Raw genomic sequence first — 21,716 nt, 5'->3', positions numbered from 1 at the left:
GTGTGTGTTGTTGAATTGTATATTTTCTTTTTGTATTAAAGAAATGTTTTGGATCAGTTCTTGCTTGGAAACAAAAAGAACAGTCTGACCGTGTCACCTCTGAAAGTCTGGTTGCGTAACGACCCATGAAGATGAAACATTTCTTTGCACTTTGGCGAACTTGCTTAGAGAGTAAAATGAAATGCTTGGCCAACAAACACCGTGTAAGTGAAGACTCTTTGGTTCTACTGTAGCTGAACTTTATGTCCAGCTATCATCAGAAATTTGGGATTTTATTAATACTTCATTTCTGTAAAAATTATAAACCAATGAAATTAAAAAAAAAAAAAGTAGTTTTATCTGAGTGCCCTTTCAGTTCTAGATGTTTGTTGTTGTTGTTGTTTTTCTCTATACATCAGTTTATTGTTTAATATACGAGTGCTAATTTTAACTCTAACAACAAGATTAATGTAGAGACATGAGCCAGAACAAAATGTGTTTTAGTCACACTGATTTACACTAAAGTGCCAAAACTTTCCTGGCTTCTACGAAGTATTCCTTCATGTGAAACTGAATATATATTCCCGACAAAACAATCATTTTTATATATTTTATTTTTAATTGGTGCCAGAGCATAATTCTCTCTGGGAGCATCAGAGAAAGGTACAAAAGGCTTACTGGGTTTAGCAGCTTGGTATCCCTTCTACAATAAGCAACTCTTATGACTCTTAAATTCACAACAGGCCTCTGGCTAGGACGTGTACTTCTCCAACATGTCATCCATCTTCAAAGGAGATCATGAATAAGATGTTTGTAGCATGAAGAAGTTTGAGCTTGGGTCAAATAACTCACATTCCAAAAGTAGAAAAATGGTTTTGGTGCTCTTTTATATCCCAGAATGGTGATGGTCTGATATTTATACCACAAGAATCCTCATTTTTTATTAAGAATGCAACATATGCTGTATGTTTTCCAATGTTGGGGTAGAACTCAAATGTGAAAGCATACATTGTGATGTCTGGGGGACATTTTTTTTATTTATTTATTTTTTTTCCATTATCAGGTTGTCTTCTCTTGTGCACGAGGTGATGTGAAGTATTTACTTGCTTGCAAATCAATATGAAAGTGGACCTGTCATCATTTATGACAGTTTTATCGCTAACTTGACATGTTCGATAAAAAGTCACTGAAAGGCAAGCAGATGCATATTTCCCCAGTCGACACTCGAGTGATTTTTAGTGCATTAATTATTCCCACATGTCCCTCTTGAGACATGCATTTTAATAACTGCTTTACCTTGTTAGTCATGAGGTACAGTTGAGGTCATAAATTTACATACACCTTGCAGAATCTGCAAAATTGTAAGAATTATTTATTTTTTTTTAAGAGGGATCATGAAAACTGCATTTAGTTTTATATTTAGTTCCGTCCTGAATAAACTATTTCATAAAACAGATGTTTACATACAGCCCACGAGACACAATACTAACTGAATTTACACAAATAAACCAGTTCAAAAGTTTACACACGCTTGATTATTAATACTGTGTGTCGTTACCTGGATGATCAGCGACTGCGTTTATGTTTAGTGAGAGTTCTTCACGAGTCCCTTGTTCATCCTGTGCAGTTAAACTGCCCACCGTTCTTCAGAAAAATCCTCCAGGTCCTGCACATTCTTTACTTTTCCAGCATCTTCTGCATATTTGACCCCTTTCCAGCGGTGACTATATGATGTTGAGATCCATCTTTTCACACTGAGGACGACTGAGGGACTCGTACACGACTATTACAAAATGCGCAAACGTTCCCTGATGCTCGAGAAGGCAACACGATACATTAAGAGCCGGGGGGGGGGGGGGGGGGGGGGGGTGTAAACTTTTGAACAGGATGATTGGTACAAATAGCTAGTTTTTGTTTAAAGGTCTTATTTGTTTCATTTAGTCCTGCCCTTCTGAAGCTACATAAGATATTTACATGTTTCCCAGAAGACAAAGTAATGACAGTTTACACTGTTAGAATGTTTTAAAGAACAATTGATAAAATCAACAACATTTATGTGTTGTTGTTGTAGTTGTTGTTGTTTTTTTTTCATTTCAGCTGTGCTGTTTTGCTTCAGATCATCATTCTAAGTCTTTGAAAGTTTGTTGAACATATTCTTGACTAATGCCACGTAGTTTGTTAATAAAATCATCAGATGAATAATATCGTAACTAACTCATATTTACAGTACTATTAGCTCATTTACATTTGCTACTGGAATCGATGCTAGTCTAACCTAGCATTAGCGAAGAAAACAGGCTAGCTAAGTTAAATATAGCTAGGTATGTTACCGGCATAAAGTTGGCTTGACGTTGGCCGTTCAATATTCGCAAATTAAGGGACCGTCTCTAAAGTTACATACGGCATGGGTGTATGCGATTCTAACTTCAATATCGTTTGAAGAGAATGGCTTACAGTCATAAAACCAACTGTATAGCGGTCATCTAGGTGTCAGCTACGATGCACACCATTATAGATTTTTGATATTTGAGTAAGATGTTTGAGATTTTTTTTTCTATGAGTCCATACGGTATAAAACATCACAATGTTTAGATATGATCTGACAGTTTATTTTAAATAAATAACAAAAAGATAAACCGGTGTGCATCATACCTGACACCTATTCGTAAAAAGGTGGATCAGGAACGTATTCCTGGAAACCCGGGCGCGAGGTGCGGATTCACCCTGGAAGGGACTCCGGTCCATCGCAAAAAACAATGACATCTTAGCAATTATAAGATTAGAATAAACCAAATATGAGAATATTAAAATGATCACTAGACATTTTTATACATTGTTGAAATCGTCTTTTTTTTTTTCCTCTCTCTTGCCAGATCATTTTGCTCATTTTAATCTTTTTATTTCTAGAAAGAAGCAACATTTATTTGCCAGTAGAATAAGAAATCTTAAAGCTTGAAATAGTAAATCGGTTTAAATAATCTTATATTTTGTTTATCGTAAACTTTTCTCTTTTTTTTAATAGGATTTTCAATATATTTATTGAAACACTAACTTTTGAAACACACTGACTGTGTGCAAAATATATTCACGTGCTAAGATGACATTTTCTGTATTGTAGAAACCAGTGAAGCCAATTCACTCACATGGACACAGGGTGCACATGAAACTCTGACAAAACAACAACAACAACAACAACAGCAGCAGCTCTCTGTGTATTTGAATGATTTTTTGTTGTTGTTGTTTAATTGAAAAGAAAGATTTCGGTATAACTTGTGTGTTTTAGCATCGCTTGAAAGTTTTCTTGAGAAGAAGGAGGTGATGAAGGTCACGGGTACAAATCCCAGAAGTGACAGTAAGCTCGTTTTGGGCTCTTGACCCTGATGCTCTGAACTGGATGCTAACTTTAAGTGATCTCAATTTTATGTACGTTTGTGCAGTAAAACACTGTCTCAGTGATGTGTGTTTTAAAACACTGTGCTCATACTGTGAAAAAGCTGAAACAGAACAGAACTGTTCATATGTATCATATGCATCATCCCAAAGACTTTTCCCCAGGCTGTTAAAGCTGTGATGCCGGGGTCAGGGGGAAAACGGACTGGAATTTGATTTGACGTCCACTGCTATACAGGGAGATGATGTGTGAATATCTGAAATAGGGACATGCATTGTGGTGGAAGGGTTTGTTCGTGCTGTCGTATTTATCTAGCAGGGAGCTCCTTTAGCTGAAATGAATAACGGTGTGGAAGTAAACAGCCCCACAAGGCAAAATAAAGCTTTGGTTTTCCAAACAAGCCATTTGTGTGGTGTTGCTGAAGCGACCAGGACATCATTTATTGTTCCAGTATTTTATTCAGACCACACAGAGAGGTAACTGTGGGAGTTTGGACTTTTTTAAAAAAAAAAAAAAGATCATAATTGCATTTTGTATTTTATTGAGTTCTGTCCTGAATAATCTATTTCACACAACAGATGCCTATGTATCGTCTACAAGACTATAATAACTGAATTTACACAAATGACCCAGTTCAAAAGTTTACACACGCTTGATCATTAATCCCGTGTGTCGTTACCTGGATGATCAATGACTGTGTTTATGTTCTGTGAGAGTTGTTCACGAGTCCCTTGTTCATCCTGAGCAGTTAAACTGCCCAGCGTTCTTCAGAAAAATCCTCCAGGTCCTGCACATTCTTTGCTTTTCCGGCATCTTCTGCATAACTGAGCCCTTTCCAACAGAGACTATATGATGCTGAGGTCCATCTTTTCACACTGAGGACGACTGAGGGACTCGTACACGACTATTACACAATGCGCAAACGTTCCCTGATGCTCAAGAAGGCAACACGATACGTTAAGAGCCGGGGAGGGGGGTGTAAACTTTTGAACAGGATGATTGGTGTAAATTGTTATTTTTTGTTTAAATATCGTGTTTGTTTGTTTTTTTTTCATTTAGTGCCGCCCTTCTGAAGCTACATGAGATATTTACATGTTCCCCAGAAGATAATAATGAAAAATAATTGTGTAAACCACAAACATTAATCAGCGGGCAGAATTCAAAGTAAGTTATATTACTGCAACAATTGCAATTTTATGCTAATCCTTCTTTGTTAACCGACTCTTTATACCGCAGTACATTTTGTTTTCTCCAGTCTTGCATTCATATTACTATTGTGGAATACAGCAGTGGAGTTGATAACCAGCGTAACTATTACTTTTTATTTATTTATTATATTTGGGCGTTTTATGGACCTCTTGGGAGGAGAGATGGTCTAGAGTTGATCAGGTAATACTGCACATCTGCCCTCTGACTCTGTCGCCGAGCCAACATGAAGGACGTTGAAGGTGAACCGTTGGGATTGTAGCATAACTAGGAACTGCAAAGCAATCAATAATGTCTCCGACTTAAATAGCATTTCTTTGTATCAGACAACATTGACTTTGTTGTACTGGGGAAATGAGAGAGAGAATCAATTTCATATTTTTCCACTGAAAGTTGAGGATTCACCTCCGTGGGTCACTTTCAGTACTATTTCGAATGAAATTCAGTTCTGTATTAAGCAGAAGATTTCGCCATTCTTACACTCATACTTTTGGGAATCTAGTGCCTGGCGTTCCACACTGTTAGCTTTCTTGTTAGTTGTCCATTTCTTTTTCTTTGACATCTATGAAAGAGGAGAAATCGGTTCTTTTATATGTTCTTTGCGGATGTGGATCAGGTGGTAGAGCGGGTTGAACACTACTCGTAGGGTTGGCGGTTCCATTCCCGGCCCACGTGACTCCACATGCCGAAGTGTCCTTGGGCAAGACACTGAACCCCAAGTTGCTCCCGATGGCAAGTTAGCGCCTTGAATGGCAGCTCTGCTACCATCGGTGTGTGAGTGTGTGTGAATGGGTGAATGAGAACCAGTGTAAAGTGCTTCGTAGAACCACTAAGGTTAAAAAGATAAAAGCGCTATATAAGTGCGGACCATTTACCATTTCTTTTTATGTTGTCTATGCCGTTTATCTTAAGATAATGTCTCACATAAAAGCATTTGGTTCATTCATTTTTCATCCATCATTTATCAACAAAGGCATTTTTTGAAAGGAACCGTGACTGGTTCCTTTCAAAAAATGAAAAATTCCAAAAATTCCTTTCATATCATTAGGAGATTATATGAACTTAAAGCTTTAAAGCTCAGCAGAGCGCTGAACACATGTCTAGGTCTGTGTGCTGCGGGTCAAATATCCTTCATGTCATACTTGAACTAGAGATAGCATTATATAACTTTTTATTTTCCAATAATAATAATACCAATACTGAAACCTTGAGTATCAGCCGATACTGATATCCATCTGATATTGTTTTCTTTACAAACTACTAACCCTGCTGAAAAAAACAATAGAAACTCTAATGCTTTCCACTACAAATACCATTACAAACCATCAGTTAACCAAATGTCAAAGGTGTTCTGTTGGTCCTTAATGGTATCCACTAGACATAACATGCCACCAATAGAAGGCGACACATTTCTATAATTGCCTATTTTCAGATGATGGCATTCAGAATGTTTAAAAGGTTTAAAGCACTACCATGATACTATTTTAAAACCTTTTTTATTTATTTAAAATTGCCATTCTTTACAAATGTTTTTTGTTTGTTTGTTGAAAGTCATTTTAATTTATTGTGACTGAACGTGAAGTTGCGTGCATGTAAAAATCCCTTTGTATCTATCACCAAAAGAAAAATGAAAAAGTTTTCAATAGGAAAAAAAATTAACAAGGGCCACAATGAATGATCCATAAATGTGCATTTAAGCACAAGCAGGTGAATAATTGAAAACAGTTGGAAAAGTATTTTTCCGGGAGTTGAACACTGCTGGTTGTGGTAACATGTACAATGACAACATGAGCTTTATTGTAAACCTGAATGCTCTGAAATGTCGAGGACAGTCCATGAGCATGAAGCGAATATTAATGAGCTTGAAATGTTCAGCGTGGAGGATTGTCTCCAACCTTATCAGATTGGGTTCTTGCAACAGCTTAAAAATATATATTGTGTTGCAGTAAAACTATACAGAGGCCGCATGTCTTAAAGCTCGGTATATTACTCGTTTATATCACTTCTAGCCTTCAAGGTATCATGGAGGGGAGGTATTTCTGAAACTCAGCAACTCACAACTGGGGTTCCTCAGGGGTCAGTTCTGGGTCCACTGCTCTTTTCTTTTTATGCTACATCTCTGGGGCAGGTGATTGAGTCTCATGACTTCTCATATCATTGCTATGCTGATGACACCCAGCTCTATTTGTCCTTCCAGCCTGGTGATCCATCCGTCTCTGCACGCATCTCTGCTTACCTGTCGGACATCTCGGTCTGGATGAGGGAACACCACCTTAAGCTCAATCCGGCAAAATCTGAGCTTCTCGTCATCCCAGCCTGCCCCTCAATCAACCACAACCTCACTGTACAGCTCGGCTCAACCATACTCAAGCCAACCAGGAAGGCCAGGGACCTTGGGGTGATTCTTGATGACAGCTTGACCTTTACAGACCACATCTCAACAACTGCACGGTCCTGTAGGTTCATTCGGTACAACATCAAGGAAATCAGACCCTACCTCACCGAACAGGCCGCACTGATACTAGTCCAGGCTCATGTCATATCAAAACTGGACTACTGCAGCACACTACTCTCGGGCGTCCCGGCCAGCTCCATCAAACCCCTTCAGATGATTCAGAATGCAGCAGCGCGCCTCGTCTTCAACCAGCCCAAGAGAACCCATGTCACACCCCTCTTCATCTCCCTCCACTGGCTTCCTGTAGCTGCCCGCATCAAATTCAAGGCCTTGATGCTCACCTACAAGATCTTATCTGGAACAGCACGCCCCTACCTCAACACTCTCCTGAAGGCTTACGTTCCCAAAGGTACCAAACCTTAGTAGTACCTACTCAGCGTGGCTCAAGGTCCCTTTCAAGAACCTTCAAACTAACTGTTCCTCAGTGGTGGAATGAACCTCCAACCTCAATCTGGACAGCAGAATCTCTCACCATCTTCAAAAAACAGCTAAAGACCCACCTCTTCCGTGAGCACCTAACCAACCCATGAAAAAAAAAAAAAAAAATCGCAGTTACACCGTTACATAATCGGCGCATTTTGCTTCTTCTGGAAGTCAATTAACGGATCTTGTACGGTAGCACTACTTGTATTGTTCTCTGCTTGATATATCGCCTTGCTTGTATTTTCTCATTTGTAAGTCGCTTTGGATAAAAGCGTCCGCTAAATGAATAAATGTAAATGTAGCCATTTGTGCACACCATATCTTACAGCTTTTTATTATTATCTGTCCACGTGTGATTCTGGTAAATGAAGATCCGTTAATGAGGTGAGGCACACCACATCACAACATTTAAAACTCAGCACTTTAACACTGACACAAAGAATGCTGACATTGGTTCAGTACGTTTTACATACAAGTGCTTTGCTTTTTCGTCTAAAAGCTTGTACTTAATGGAGTGACACGTTCAGCACTCTGAGCGTGAGATAAGTCTCATGAGGATTATTCAGCTTCATGACAGAATTGAATTTTAATAGCTTAATCAGTGGGCTGAGTTAACAAATTTTACCGATGAAAACAACTCTGATTAAGTCATTGTGATCTGATTAAGTCATTGTGTGTGTGTGCGTGTGCATGTGTTTGGGCAGCACAAGCTGGAATTACCTCAGCCAGAAAGCTTTTTTGGCATACATGATCATACGATGCATAGCAACAGCAATAATAATAATAATAATAATAATAATAATAATAATAATAATAACAAACAAGCAAACAAATAAATAAACAACCAGATGGATGGATGGATGGATATATATATATATATATACACACACACACACACACACACACACACACATATATATATATATATATATATATATATATATATATATATATATATATATATATATATATATATATATATATATATATATACACACGTGTGTATATATATAGAATAAGAATATATATATAGAATAAAGGTAAATAAATAAATGGATACAGTAATTTCGAATTTGATGGCTGCAACACGACTTAAAAAAGGGGTTATACTGTGTGTGTGTGTCTGTGTGTGTGTATATATATATATGTGTGTGTATATATATATATATATATATATATATATACACACACACACACACACACACACACACATATATATATATATATATATATATATATATATATATATATATATATATATATATATATATATATATATATATATATATATATATATATAATGTATTCATTATTTAGCTACACAGATGTACAATATCAATACATTTCTTCCCATAGTTCGTTGAGTAAATTGTGTTCATTTTGAGACTTGGCTCTGTTAGTCAAGCAATGAGCTTTATTTCCTTTTTTCCCTCCTTTTATTTCTTTAACACATGTCTCTTACTTTTTTCTGTTTCTTTATTTACACATTTAATTACTTAATTAATTTGCCTCAATGCACAACGACCAAATACGAGCTCGTGGCATACATCAATGCTTTGAAATCAGATAATAATCTGCGAAATCGGACAAAAGCACTAGCGGGTGTTTTAAGCAGAAATCTTAAAGCATAGATCTGAGATCAGAGCTGCTTGGATTCAACCTAATCAGAATCATTTTTGTTAAGAAATAACATATTCAGTAGGATTTCTCTTTTTTTTGCTTAGCTGCTTATCAGATCATCCTTAGTGATGCTTCGCACATCCTGTTTTCCCCACCTGGTTGGTCTAGGGGATCTATTTTAAGACTTCATATTGCACCTGTCTGGTGGAGGAATCTACAGGTACCAGCGAAATCCACAAAAATCTCCTGCAGGTTTAGAGCTGTACCATCCAACTACCAGAACTCACCCACTTACACTTACAGTTAATCTCACTGTAATTATACAGAATTACATACTGATCTGATGTGTACAGCTCATCTACAGTAGTGTCATGCTTCAGATTTAAACAAGGTTTCCTTAAGATGCTTAGATCACCATCCCTGATCTTTTAAAAGAACAGGAAGGCAGCTTATTCGAGCAAATGTTATCTGTCATTTGAAAATGGCCTTACCTGATGGCGGATGGCGGAAAAAGAAGCTTTTTCTCTTTTTTTTTCTTTTTTTTTTTTTTTTTTTTTTTTTTTTCATTCAAATCACAGCATGTTTTTTTTTGTGTGTCTGGTTTGAGTTAAAAAAAAAATTCCATTGGGCCAAAATAAAAGTCCAATTAAACACATATGGTCCTCACATTAGTAAAGAGTTGCCATTCGTGTTTGCTTTTCTGTTTCTCTTTTTCTGTTCCGTCTATAGATTACAATTTGCTCTGTGAGCTATTCTAGGATGAGTGTGGTCTGGATTTCTTCAAGTCAAGCTGACAGTGATATTAGTCTATATGGAGGACAATTAGATTTCTATTTCCTGGTGGGACCAAATGCATTTCCATCTAATCATTCTGTAAGCTAAAGATCTGTGTAATGATATTAATATTAATGCCTAATTCTATAATTATACCTCATGTTTTACCTTTCTGATTTAGCTAAAGACCAGAAACCTTTGGTTATAATTATGTGGTATTATATTATAATACACAGTGGAAAGTAACTAAATATCCATGAGCGTTTTTGATCGGACACATTAGCTTATTAGACATGGTGTGCATTTTAAAAAAAAAAAAAAAAAAAAAAAAAAAAAAAAAAATTTAAACAAAAATTAAAACAACAAAAAAGTAGCTAGTGTTCATTTTCTGTGAACTAGTGAATAATTTATTGCCAAAACAGCCATGTTAGATATCGAAATCAGCCTCCTCACTGATTGCTGTATCAGTGTGTGCATCATTATGGGAAGAAGGAAAAAATCAAATGTTTCGGTCTGAACCATCAGGTTTACTCTGAAACTTAACACAGCTGTTTACCCCACCATAGAAGGGAAAGAAATGACCACTATCTTAGTGTGCTGTTTTATTGATGGAAACAGTATGAAGAACCCTTAGGAGGAGGGCATGTGTGTGTGTGTGTGTGTGTGTGAGAAAGAGAGAGAGAGAGAGAGAGAGAGCCTCCAAAAGCGCACACGCACTCAAGGCACACATCAGAGCTGCACGCTACAGAGAAGCTCCAAATCCTCACTGGGATCTTAATCCATTTCCACCTACAAACCTGCTGAGTTTTGCTTCGCATTGACTTCTGAAGAGTCACATCGATTTGGAAGATGGATAGAGACGCATAGAAAATTGTCTGGGAGTCGAACACACACCAGGACATCTCCTGGAAAGCTGAGCCGGTAACATTGCATTTATATTGTGTGTTTTCTGAAACAACTCTAGCCTGAAGTATAGGCTGCATTCACGCTGCTTTTAATTGAGGTCCTCACATCACAGGTCTCTGTCTTGTGGTCTGGAACGTAACTGCCCTGTAAAGACCTGTCTCGTTATTTACGTCTTCAGTTATGTCTATGATGCTTCTTGCTACACTTCTTCCACACACTTGTCACTCTTCTCTTTAGTAAACATTGCTGAATGATAATCTTGGCTATGGGGACACGTGTGAACGACTCGGCTGTATTCGTCAACGCATCTCTGGCGCTTTCGGAGACTCCTGTGTCTTCTCAGGACACGGTTATAACGTTTCTCCTAGGCACTGTCCTTTCTACCATGTTTCTAGTGGGTACTGCTGGAAACGTGTACACGCTGGTGGTAATGAACATTGCAATACGAGTAACCGGCACTATGTACGTCTATATCATGAATTTGGCTTTGGCCGACCTGCTCTACCTGTGCACTATTCCGTTTGTGGTGTGCACCTACTTCGCTAAGGACTGGTACTTCGGCGATATTGGCTGCCGTGTGCTCTTCAGCCTCGACTTCATCACCATGCACGCCAGCATCTTCATGCTGACCGTGATGAGCACGGAGCGCTACGTGGCCGTGCTCAGACCGCTGGACACCTTCACCCGTTCCAGGCACTACAGGCGAGCCGTCACGTGCGCCGTCTGGCTCGTCTCATTCGCCCTTTCGCTCCCCACCATGATCATGATCGAGCTGAGGACAAGTATCCGAGATGGGATTGAGAAGCGTATATGCCACCCCACCTGGCAGATGACTGCCTACAAAGCCTACCTGACCGTCCTCTTTAACACGTGCATCTTGGCTCCAGGATGCGTCATCGGGTACCTCTATCTCAAGTTAGCCAGAACTTACTGGACGTCCCAAACCACCGTGTTCTCCTCCTCGAAAGCACCGAGCGGGACTAAATGTCCCAAACAGAAAGTACTATACATGATCTTCGGTATAGTTCTTACGTATTGGGCATGCTTTGTACCTTTCTGGTTATGGCAGCTGCTCAGTGTTTATTACTTTGAACATGGGAAGCTCTCTCATAAAACGATGGTGTGCGTGAACTTCATCGTGACGTGTCTGGCTTACAGCAACAGCTGCATCAACCCTTTTCTGTACACGCTGCTCACCAGAAACTACCAGGAGTATCTGAGAGACAGGCAGAAGAGTGGCATTGGGTTTAAAAAGAGATTCCATTATTCGTCTCAAAGGTCTGTATCGTCTGGGAGTCACCAGTTTACACTTTGAGCAGCGCTCATCGAACTGGCATTTTGGATGCCTGCAGTGAACCTTTAAGGTTTTTATTATTATTATTATTATTATTATTATTATTATTATTATTATTGTGCTGCTCTTATGCAGACGAACTTTATTCATATCAGTGCTGACATTCTGATAGGTATGACTTTTTTCAGGAAAACAGATGACATTTTAAAAGGAAATTATCAGACCAGATAAGGGGGGGGGGTGAAACTTTACAGGATGAAGCACAGGCAATAGTAGAAAATGGAAAAAAAGAAAATCAGAATACCCAAACTCTTTTTGTTTTTTTTCTGGAATGGCATGATGATGATGTGTAGCACAAGTGCAATCAGACAAAATATTTTGTGTTGCTCTTATAACTCGCGCTGGGAATAGACATAATAAGAGCAGGTTCGATTTTAGTCCGATGTAATAAGCTTTAAAAAAAAAAAAAAAAAAGTCTCCTTTTAAAAATAAGGTTCTGATTAGAGCTTCTGTTCAAAACAGAGAATATACATCATGTATACAGGTGAAGTTGTGTGTTTTGGTGAGTCTTTACATGCTTCCATGGTACCCAAAATGCTCAATACTTTCAAAATGGCCTCTTTTTCTCATTTGAGAGAATTTAAAGCCTCTAATAAGTCTTCAACTGACTACACATGACAGACTACGTGGCACAGTAACGACGTTAAGGCTCTACGGTACTGTTACACGACATCCGGACATACGTCGTGGTCTTACAATTTCATGAAGCAACTTGTGTGAAAAGTTACGAACAGTGAAATTTAGGCAGTTTACTGATTTATAGCTTTCCGTACGACTTTTGTATACTTTTATAAAATCCCAACAAAATTTGTTCAAAAACAACAACAACAAATTCCAAGATGGGTGAGAATGTTTAAAAAAAAAAAATTAATAAATAAGAATTTTTATTTATTATTTTATTTTATTTACATATTTTTTTCGAAGAGAATTTTTAGAGATTGAATCCTATTGGAATTTCAGTTTGCCCTGTGTGATCTTATTTTCTTTTTTAGCATCTTAACAAATCTCTTCTTGTATTTTATTGAAAATAACGTCTTGTTATTGGAAACTACAGAGGGTGCTTTGGGAGTTTTCAAATTTTAGAGTTAGAGTATTTTATGCTATTACTAATATATCATATAAATCTTAAGAAGCCATCCTGTAAACATCTTAACCTTGTCAAAAATTCCTAAACGATTCCAGTAAGAAACCTGTACAGGATTCTAATGAGAATTTCTATCATATTTTGAAACCATTTCAATTAGATTCCAATAGAAATTGTCTTATAGGACAAGACAAATATCCTGTAGAATTCACTGTAATATTTGTTTTGACGGTATCTTGGCAACATAAGTTAATATTCTCTGGACAACGTGTACATTGAGATGAGTTCAATCAAATTGCAAGATACAGTCAAAAAGTGTTACTATTATACTATATGTTTAGTAAAATGATCAATAATAATACAGTGGAAAAGTGCACCTTTAGGATTCTTAAAAATATTACATTGAATTCCCATATAGACCTGAACAGGAACCCAAATGGATCCCATTAAAAAATCCTGTAGAAGTGGACCGACAGGATATTTATGCCTTGTCCTATAAGACAATTATTATAGGAATCTTATAGGACTGGTTCCAAAATGTGATAGAAATTCTCATTTGAATCCTGTACAGGTTTCAGACAGTTTATTTGACAAGGGGAGTGCCACGTAAATGTGAGCATCGACATTTGACGCTGTTAGAGGTTTTAATTTCCTCGCCTCGTTAAAACAGACTGAAAGGAGTAAAAACTTTGTTACTTTTTAAATATATATTTGTAAGAACCCAGTGAGACGTGGTGTCGGTGGATTTGGTGTTTCAGGTGTTAATTTGTTTATCTTGTTCTTCTCTCTAATGAGTTTTTTTTTTTTTTGTATAGTGTAATAATCGTGTGCTTTTAAAGTGTTGATTATTTCCTTGGGTTGTTTATTGCATGAAACGTTATTGCAGTTTCTTCTGTATAAATGTGCACGAAATCTATTCCAGACTTCAGAATATGAAGATATACATATGACTATAGTTGTTATATTGTCAAATTGATTTTCAGATGTGTTTATTTTTCCGTGCAAGGCTTCTATGCTTTTGCGGCTCATGAATATTCCATCCTGTGGTGTGTAAAGAAAATACTTATTAATAATAATACATAATATAGTAATATATATGAAAAGCACCTTGGGTTTTTAGTGACTGTTACAGTTATTACATCGTCTTGCCCAAATGTAAAATTTTTTTATATGTGCTTTAATGCTCTTTAAATGTAAAATATTCCTAAAAGCAAATCCTCATTCCGATCCTCTTCTGCGGAACAGATTCTGTTGGAAAACATTTCCAAGTGTCTTGTCAGTGATTTTGTTTCTGTGTACTTGGCCCAGTGGAGCGGCGGATTAGTCTTGGGGAATGTGATTAATAACAGGCTCTGGTTCCCATGTACTGATCGATGTAATCAAGATCAACTGTAGCTTAACCCTGGACAAAACAATCCCTATTGGAATTTCAGTTTATCCTGTAGGATCTTATTTGACTCTTAGCATCTTATTGGACATTGTGATTACTTTCAACAGAATTTCAGAAAAAAATTCATTTACACACTTACAACAGTGAACTAATATTTCATACTAATGTTTCATAATGATATCTACAACCCCGATTCCAAAAAACCACTTCTGAATGTGCGTGATCTCTGATCCCTCAGACGTCACTGTCTTAAAAACCGTCATGAGTCTGTAACGGATATCCGGACATGGGCTCGGGAATACTTTGGTAAAGCTTTGTCAGTCAACACCATTCGCCGCTGCATCCACCGATGCAGGTTAAGGCTTTACTATGCAAGGCAGAAGCCATACATCAACACTGTCCAGAAGCACCGCCGACTTCTCTTGGCTCGGTCTCATCTGTGATGGACAGTAGCACAGCGGAATCATGTTTTTGGTCCAACGAGTCGACATTTCAAATAGTTTTTAGATAAAACCACTGTCATGTTCTCCGAGACAAAGAGGAAAAGGACCGTCCAAGCTGTTATCAGCGTCAGGTCCAAAAGCCAGCGTCTGTCGCGGTATGCGGGTGTGTCAGCGCCCATGGCATGGGTAACTTGCACATCTGTGATGGCAGCATTAATGCGGAAAGATATGTACACATTTTGGAGCAACATATGCTGCCATCCGGAGCAGAACAACGCCGAACCACATTCTGCCCGGATTACAAGCGCATGATTGCGTAAGCAGAGAGTGCGGGTGCTAGCGTGTCCTGCCTGTAGTCCTGACCTGTCTCCCATTGAGAATGTGTGCCGCATTATGAAGCGTAAAATTAGGCAACGAAGACCCCGTACAGTTGAGCAGCTGAAATGCATAACGTATGAATGGGGGAAAATTCCGCTTGCTAAACTTAACCAACCGGTGTCTTCACTCAGCGCCCAAACGCTTAATAAGTGTTATTAAAAGAAAAGCTGTTCACAGCGGTAAACAGTCGACTGTCCCAACTTTTTTGCAGTCATGAGTTGAAATGAGTGTATATTTAAAAAAACAAAAAAAAACAAATTAAATTCACAAAGTAAAACATCAAATAATGTGTCAAAAATGTGTTTTCAATATAGTGCAGAGTGAACTGAATTTTCAAACGACTCTTTCTGTTCGTTTTTTTTTTTTTCCCACTTTCCATACTGTCCCAACTTTTTCGGAATTGGGGTTGTACTTTAATCTGATTGGTCGGAAGGTGTCGAAAAAGGTTCATCTCGATGCGCTCATTCTAATACGTTACTATAGTAACAACTCAGTCCCAGGCTTGTGTAACGGTTGTTATATATCAAAGAAAAGTGTACAATCGTTGAAATGCTCTGTGAGGAGACGTTTACGTAACATTCATGCAAGGAATCCTTCCACGGGAAAGTCTTCGAGGCGAGTTTCCAGATAACATGACAAGCTGAGTTTTTTGCTTCTTTCTTTGTTTGTTTTTTGTTTGATTAACTTCAGGAGAGAGAAAAAAAACAAAGGCTGATGGGATAACTGTTTACAGATGCGCTAACATAAGTGTTAACAAGCCCTATCTTAAATGTGACAGTAAAGTCGTTCATTACTAAATCGAAAATGGTTAGCGTTGGCAAATCGCTGTGGTGTAAACGCAATAAAACACTTCAGGAAGTTCTGGTTTGGGGAAATAATCAACTCTGGGGTGGTAACATTATCTCTGCTTTGCCTCGGGCCACATCGCACCAGCCTGTTATTGATTATTTTCAATAATCATATAATTCCTTACTTCTTCACAAATTCTCAGTTGTACAGTACTGTGCAAAAGTTTTAGCCACCCTATTTTTTTTTTAGTACAAACTTTCGTTATAGATTTTTTACTTTGTGACTCCTACATTATCGAGTCAATGCAAAAAAACTTGTCGATTCGCAAACATTAGTTTTCCAGCACAAAATAAAATACAGAATTACAGAAAAATTCAATGTTACGGAAACATGTTTGCGTGTCAGTAAAGAACGCAGTATATTAAGTGGTAAGAGAGACTTTTCAGATTAAAAAACACGATGAAGGCGGCTGCGTTTCGTTGCAAATATAAGAAGCGAGTGCGACAGTCAAAGTCTCCAGAAGAACCGTGTCTGGTTCTGCGACATACTCGATAACACTCACAGCTCATTTCCTTATAAAACTGCACTAATTCTTCCTGAGACGACTTTTTTTTTTTTTTTTTTTTTTTTCTTCCTCCACACCAAATATTGACTTTCATTTCATTTACGACTGTTCACTGCTCTTCACGGCATTTTAAAGCAAAAATGTAGAAACATTTCATTTCATTATTTCGAAGGCGTCTTTGCTCCACAGCGTTTCACAGCGCTGTAGCTTGTTGTAAGCACAGAGTCCCATGGAAATGATTATAAAATTGATTGCTGGGGTGAGTCAGTAGTAAGGGTGAAATCCTTTCGATCTGTCCTCTGTGTTGGATTTACTCATGTGCTGCACAATAGGCGATGAAAGCATTTCATGCACTGCCTGCATAGCATGTTCCAAAAAAAAAAACCCCCAAAACAACCAACCACCAGCTTTTAAACACAAATATTTACATTATCGACTTTTCCACAGACTCATTAGTGTAGTATTTTGCGTTGTTTAAGGTTCTTTGGAACCTATGCGCAATTAAATTAGGCTATTGTTTCCCACCGGCACTTTACCTAAACGATCCAGTGTGAGCTGTGCCAAACATGCACTCACTCAACAGACTCTCGTTCACACGCACCTCTACTCTTGTGGTGATTCTTGTCTTGTTTTTGCAAGTCGTGTCGCTTTGGCCTCTTCCTTCCCGGGTAATCATCGCTGACGGCGTAAATTTATCTCGGACGCTTAGACGAGAGGGTTGTCTTCTGTAAAATTTGAAAGATAAATATCAGTGTTCACTGCGGTGACCTCCTAGGCAGTACATTTTATTTCTTTCTTTTCTTTTAAAGTTTCCAGGGAAGTTTCTGAACAAATTGGGGTTGACGTTGGTACAAAACAGAGATAACACAGAGGAAATGGATGAGAATAATTGTTTCAGACAGCACAGAACTTGCAGTGCTTGGGTTTTTCCACAGGACATTTTTGTCCTTTGCTTTGTGTGTGTTTATGTGGTACATGTTACTGAGAGGTACAAAGTTAATGTGAAATAAACTAGATTAGATTGAATACCGCAATAGGAGAATGACAAACGTGAAAGGCGAAGCATCGGAGACGTTGGAGGTGCGCTTGAAAACGTGACTAATGATTTCATTTCACTGTGAACGTTTAAGCAGATGCTGCATTACTGATTGTTCTTTTTTTTAAAAAAAAAAACAACCTCGGATGAGATTTCCAGAGCTGGTCTAAATAATCCCTGTGTCTCTCGTGTTCTTACGTAAAGTACTCAGTTAAACAAGACATTTGGGATGGGGGTTGTTGTTGTTGTTGTTGGGGTGTTTTTCAGGCTCACGGGGTAATTCTGGACAGGAAATGAACAGCATGGGATTTTCTGTAAGCATCATCAGAAAGTAGCATCAACTTTCAGAAATATTCCTCCATGCGCGGATTAAGTACATACTTCTGCGATTGTTTATTTGCTTAAAATATTACGACTTCATATACTCAGGTTATGCAACTTAAAGGTTCACAATTTTTTTTTTCCCCACATATAACCCTTTATAAGCAGTTGTAGGGCAATTTCTAGCTGTTTTTTTTTTTTTTTTATATCGATCATAATTCAATTATAATATAATATTAAATCATTTGTTAATACTAATTAAAATAAAGCACGGAGAAACTAAAAATAAAATACGATAACATAAAATAACTATTCAACATATTGAAAAATGAAATCAAATGTAAAGGTAAAAGATATTTATAAAATGTACGCATAGCATAGATAGAGTGTAATATAAATAGTAAACCTATATAGTACTTACATACTTCTGGGAGAGAGAAAAAAAAAAGGGCCAAGCCCAAGGTTTTAACAATAAATCATTGGTCAGGATATTAGCAAGGTTTTAAACAAATAGATAAAGTTATGTTATTTTATGGGATAGCTTTTCCCCCTTTGATTTATTTACATGTTTAAGCCTTGTGATTAAACTTGCGGGAGGCTTATTTATTTTATTTTATTTTATTTTTACTTTTATTTTAATTTTGTGCACCCAGAGATGCGTTAGTTTGAATTTTACATCAAACATTTCGATCATTATCGTGATTTTACCTTTGCGTACGAGAAGAGTATGTATAAGTGAATTTCCGTGTTTCTAGCTTTTCTCCCAAAAGCTTCACTGGAACAAAAGTAAACGAGTAAATGGCTGCACAGGACGTCTCGGTAGCGCATTTTTTAAATTGCTGCTAATTTTCTGACCAATGATTTGTTGTTAAGACCATTAAAAGCTTAGTATTTTGCCATTTTGGGCGTGGCGCATTATTTAGCCCGGGAGTATAGCTATGCTAAGGTGCAGGAAGTACGGTATATTGTGTTGACAGCGTACAGAGCTGAGTGTAATACCGTTCTCGTGACAGACTGATGCGGTTCACCTCAGGAAGCAGCTCAGGTTTTCTCCTCGATACCCCTCTCAGGTTCTTTGCATGATTATGATCTATTACTCAATATACAGGGACGTATTTTACGATCTTCATTACTTCAATGTTTTTTCTTGAGGCTCGCTTTTAAGCCTGAAATTCTGTTCACACTGTTCAATCTGTCCGAAGGAAAGTTTTTAAATTGTAGTTCGCATAGTTTGGTGTGGTTCAGAATAAACATTTGAAGTAATTGCGGTCTAGGATGGATCACGAAGGGCGTCAGTGTTTGACTTTATTTTAATTAGGTGACTCAGGAAAGGTAGAGGAGATAGCGGTCGAGGACTCTCTAACTCAATTATGGCATTAACTGCAGCCTAATTCTCAAAAAAAACATGGTATTTCATGGATAATTTTTCTACAAGATGTGTAGCATAGATATAATATAAATAGTAAGCCTATATAGTATTTACTGTAGCATATACTGCACATCTATAGCTATGCTAAAGTGCAGGAAGTACAGTATATTGTGTTGCAGTTCAGTTTCTTGGTTATGTGTGCAGGATTATCTACAGATGAGACAGTTACAGTTGGCGTGTTGTGTCCGGTGCCGACTTGGGTCTATACAGAACAGACATAACATGAAATCTGGTTACAATGGCACCTGTCAAGCGGTGGGATACTGCATATTAGGCAGCAAGTGAGCAGTCAGTTCTGGAAGTTGATGTGTTGGAAGCAGGAAAAATGGGCAAGCGTAAGGATCTGAACGACTTTGACAAGGGCCAAATTGTGATGTTGAGACGACTGGGTCAGAACATCTCTAAAAAGACAGGTCTAGTGGGGTGTTCCCGGTATGCAGTGGTTAGCACCTACCAAAAGTGGTCCAAGAAAGGACAACGGGTGAACTGGCGACAGGGTCGTGGGCACCTGAGGCTCATTGATGCACAATGGGAGCGTGATTTGGCCTCCAAATTTCCCAGATCTAATTCCGATTATAGTATCTGTGCGATGTTCTGGACAAACAAGTCCGATCCATGCAGGCCCCACCTCGCAACTTACAGGACTTAAAGGAGCTGCTGCTAACATTTTGGTGCCAGATATCACAGCACACCTTCAGAGGTCTTGTGGAGTCTATGCCTCGACGGGTCCGAGCCGTTTTAGCAGCACAAGGGGGACCTACGCAATTTTAGGTAGTTGGTTTTAATGTTATGGCTGATTGGTGTACAAGGATGCATGGATGAAAAGATGGATTAGAGTGCTGAGTTGTACAGTCTGATGGCTGCTGGGAGAAATGACCTGCGAAAGTGTTTCGGCAGGAGCAATCTGCCGCTCAGTGTACTCCTCTGTCCCTGTAGTGTTTATGGAGTGGATGGGAGGGGTTTTTATGATCACTGACACCTTTGACTGCATCCTCCTCTCTTCCACCATCTCCACAGTGTCCAGATTAACCCCCAGGACAGCCCCGGCCTTTCTAATGATCTTGTTCAGTCTGTTAGTGTCCTTTGCTGAAACGCTGCTCCCCCAGCACACAGCATAAAAGTTGTTTTTTTTTTTTTTTTTTTTTTTTTTTTTTTTTTTTTTTTTTTTAAATGTCTTATTTTAAATGTTTTGAGGAAATAGATATCAACAACTTGAACAGCATACCCAGAGTCGTAAATTCATCTATAATTTATTTTGCGAAACAATCATTAGTGGAGAAGAAACGAAAAAAAAAATTTATGTATTGACATAAAAACTGTCTAGACATTGGCCAATAAATTTTTAACTGCTCAAATGTGAAAAAAGGTGAACTTCCCTCTTTACGAAGAACTGTCTACAACCCCAATTCCGAAAAAGTTGGGACAGAATGTAAAATGTAAAAATATATATCTATTTTTAGTGTAGGAAGGCAACACGATACATTAAGAGCCGGGGAGGGGGGTGTAAACCTTTGAACAGGATGATCGGTGTAAATTGTTATTATTTTGTCTTCTGGGAAACATGTAAATATCTTATTTAGCGTCTGAAGGGCAGGACTAAATGAAAAAAAAGATCTTTAAACAAAATAATAATAATTTACATCACTCGTCCTGTTCAAAAGTTTACACCCCCCTCCCCGGCTCTTAATGTATCGTGTTGCCTTCTTGAGCATCTGTGAATGTTTGCACATTTTGTAATAGTCGTGTACGAGTCCCTCAGTCGTCCTCAGTGTGAAAAGATGGATCTCGACATCATATAGTCACCGCTGGAAAGGGGTCAAATATGCAGAAGATGCCGGAAAAGCAAAGAATGTGCAGGACCTGGAGGATTTTTCTGAAGAACGGTGGGCAGTTTAACTGCTCAGGATGAACAAGGGACTCGTGAACAACTCTCACAGAACATAAACACAGTCGTTGATCATCCAGGTAACGACACACGGGATTAATGATCAAGCGTGTGTAAACTTTTGAACTGGGTCATTTTAACTAATTCAGTTATTATCTTGACTTGTGGACTGTATGTAAGCATCTGTTGTGTGAAATAGCTTATTCAACACAGAACTAAATAAAAAATAACATTCTTTTGTTAAAAGTATTAATATTTTGCAGATCCTGCAAGGCGTATGTAAACTTT

At 38.0% G+C, this 21,716-nt stretch overlaps 1 protein-coding gene and 1 pseudogene across 1 annotated transcript; both read left to right on the top strand.

Annotated features, from left to right (window-relative positions):
- Nucleotides 1–6,776: 6,776 nt before the first annotated feature.
- LOC128629064 (uncharacterized) lies at nucleotides 6,777–8,219 on the top strand (annotated as a pseudogene).
- Nucleotides 8,220–10,515: 2,296 nt separating this feature from the next.
- On the top strand, nucleotides 10,516–15,186 carry uts2r5 (urotensin-2 receptor 5). Its single transcript, XM_017454025.3, has one exon. The coding sequence runs from the start codon at nucleotides 11,005–11,007 to the stop codon at nucleotides 12,067–12,069; it is 1,065 nt and encodes a 354-aa protein (XP_017309514.1). The 5' UTR covers nucleotides 10,516–11,004; the 3' UTR covers nucleotides 12,070–15,186.
- The last annotated feature ends 6,530 nt before the right edge of the window (nucleotides 15,187–21,716 follow it).

This window comes from Ictalurus punctatus, chromosome 24 (assembly GCF_001660625.3).
Source record: "Ictalurus punctatus breed USDA103 chromosome 24, Coco_2.0, whole genome shotgun sequence".
Taxonomy (NCBI): Eukaryota; Metazoa; Chordata; class Actinopteri; order Siluriformes; family Ictaluridae; genus Ictalurus; species Ictalurus punctatus.
Note: the sequence above shows the minus strand (reverse complement) of the source record. Positions and strands in the feature narration are given on the sequence as shown.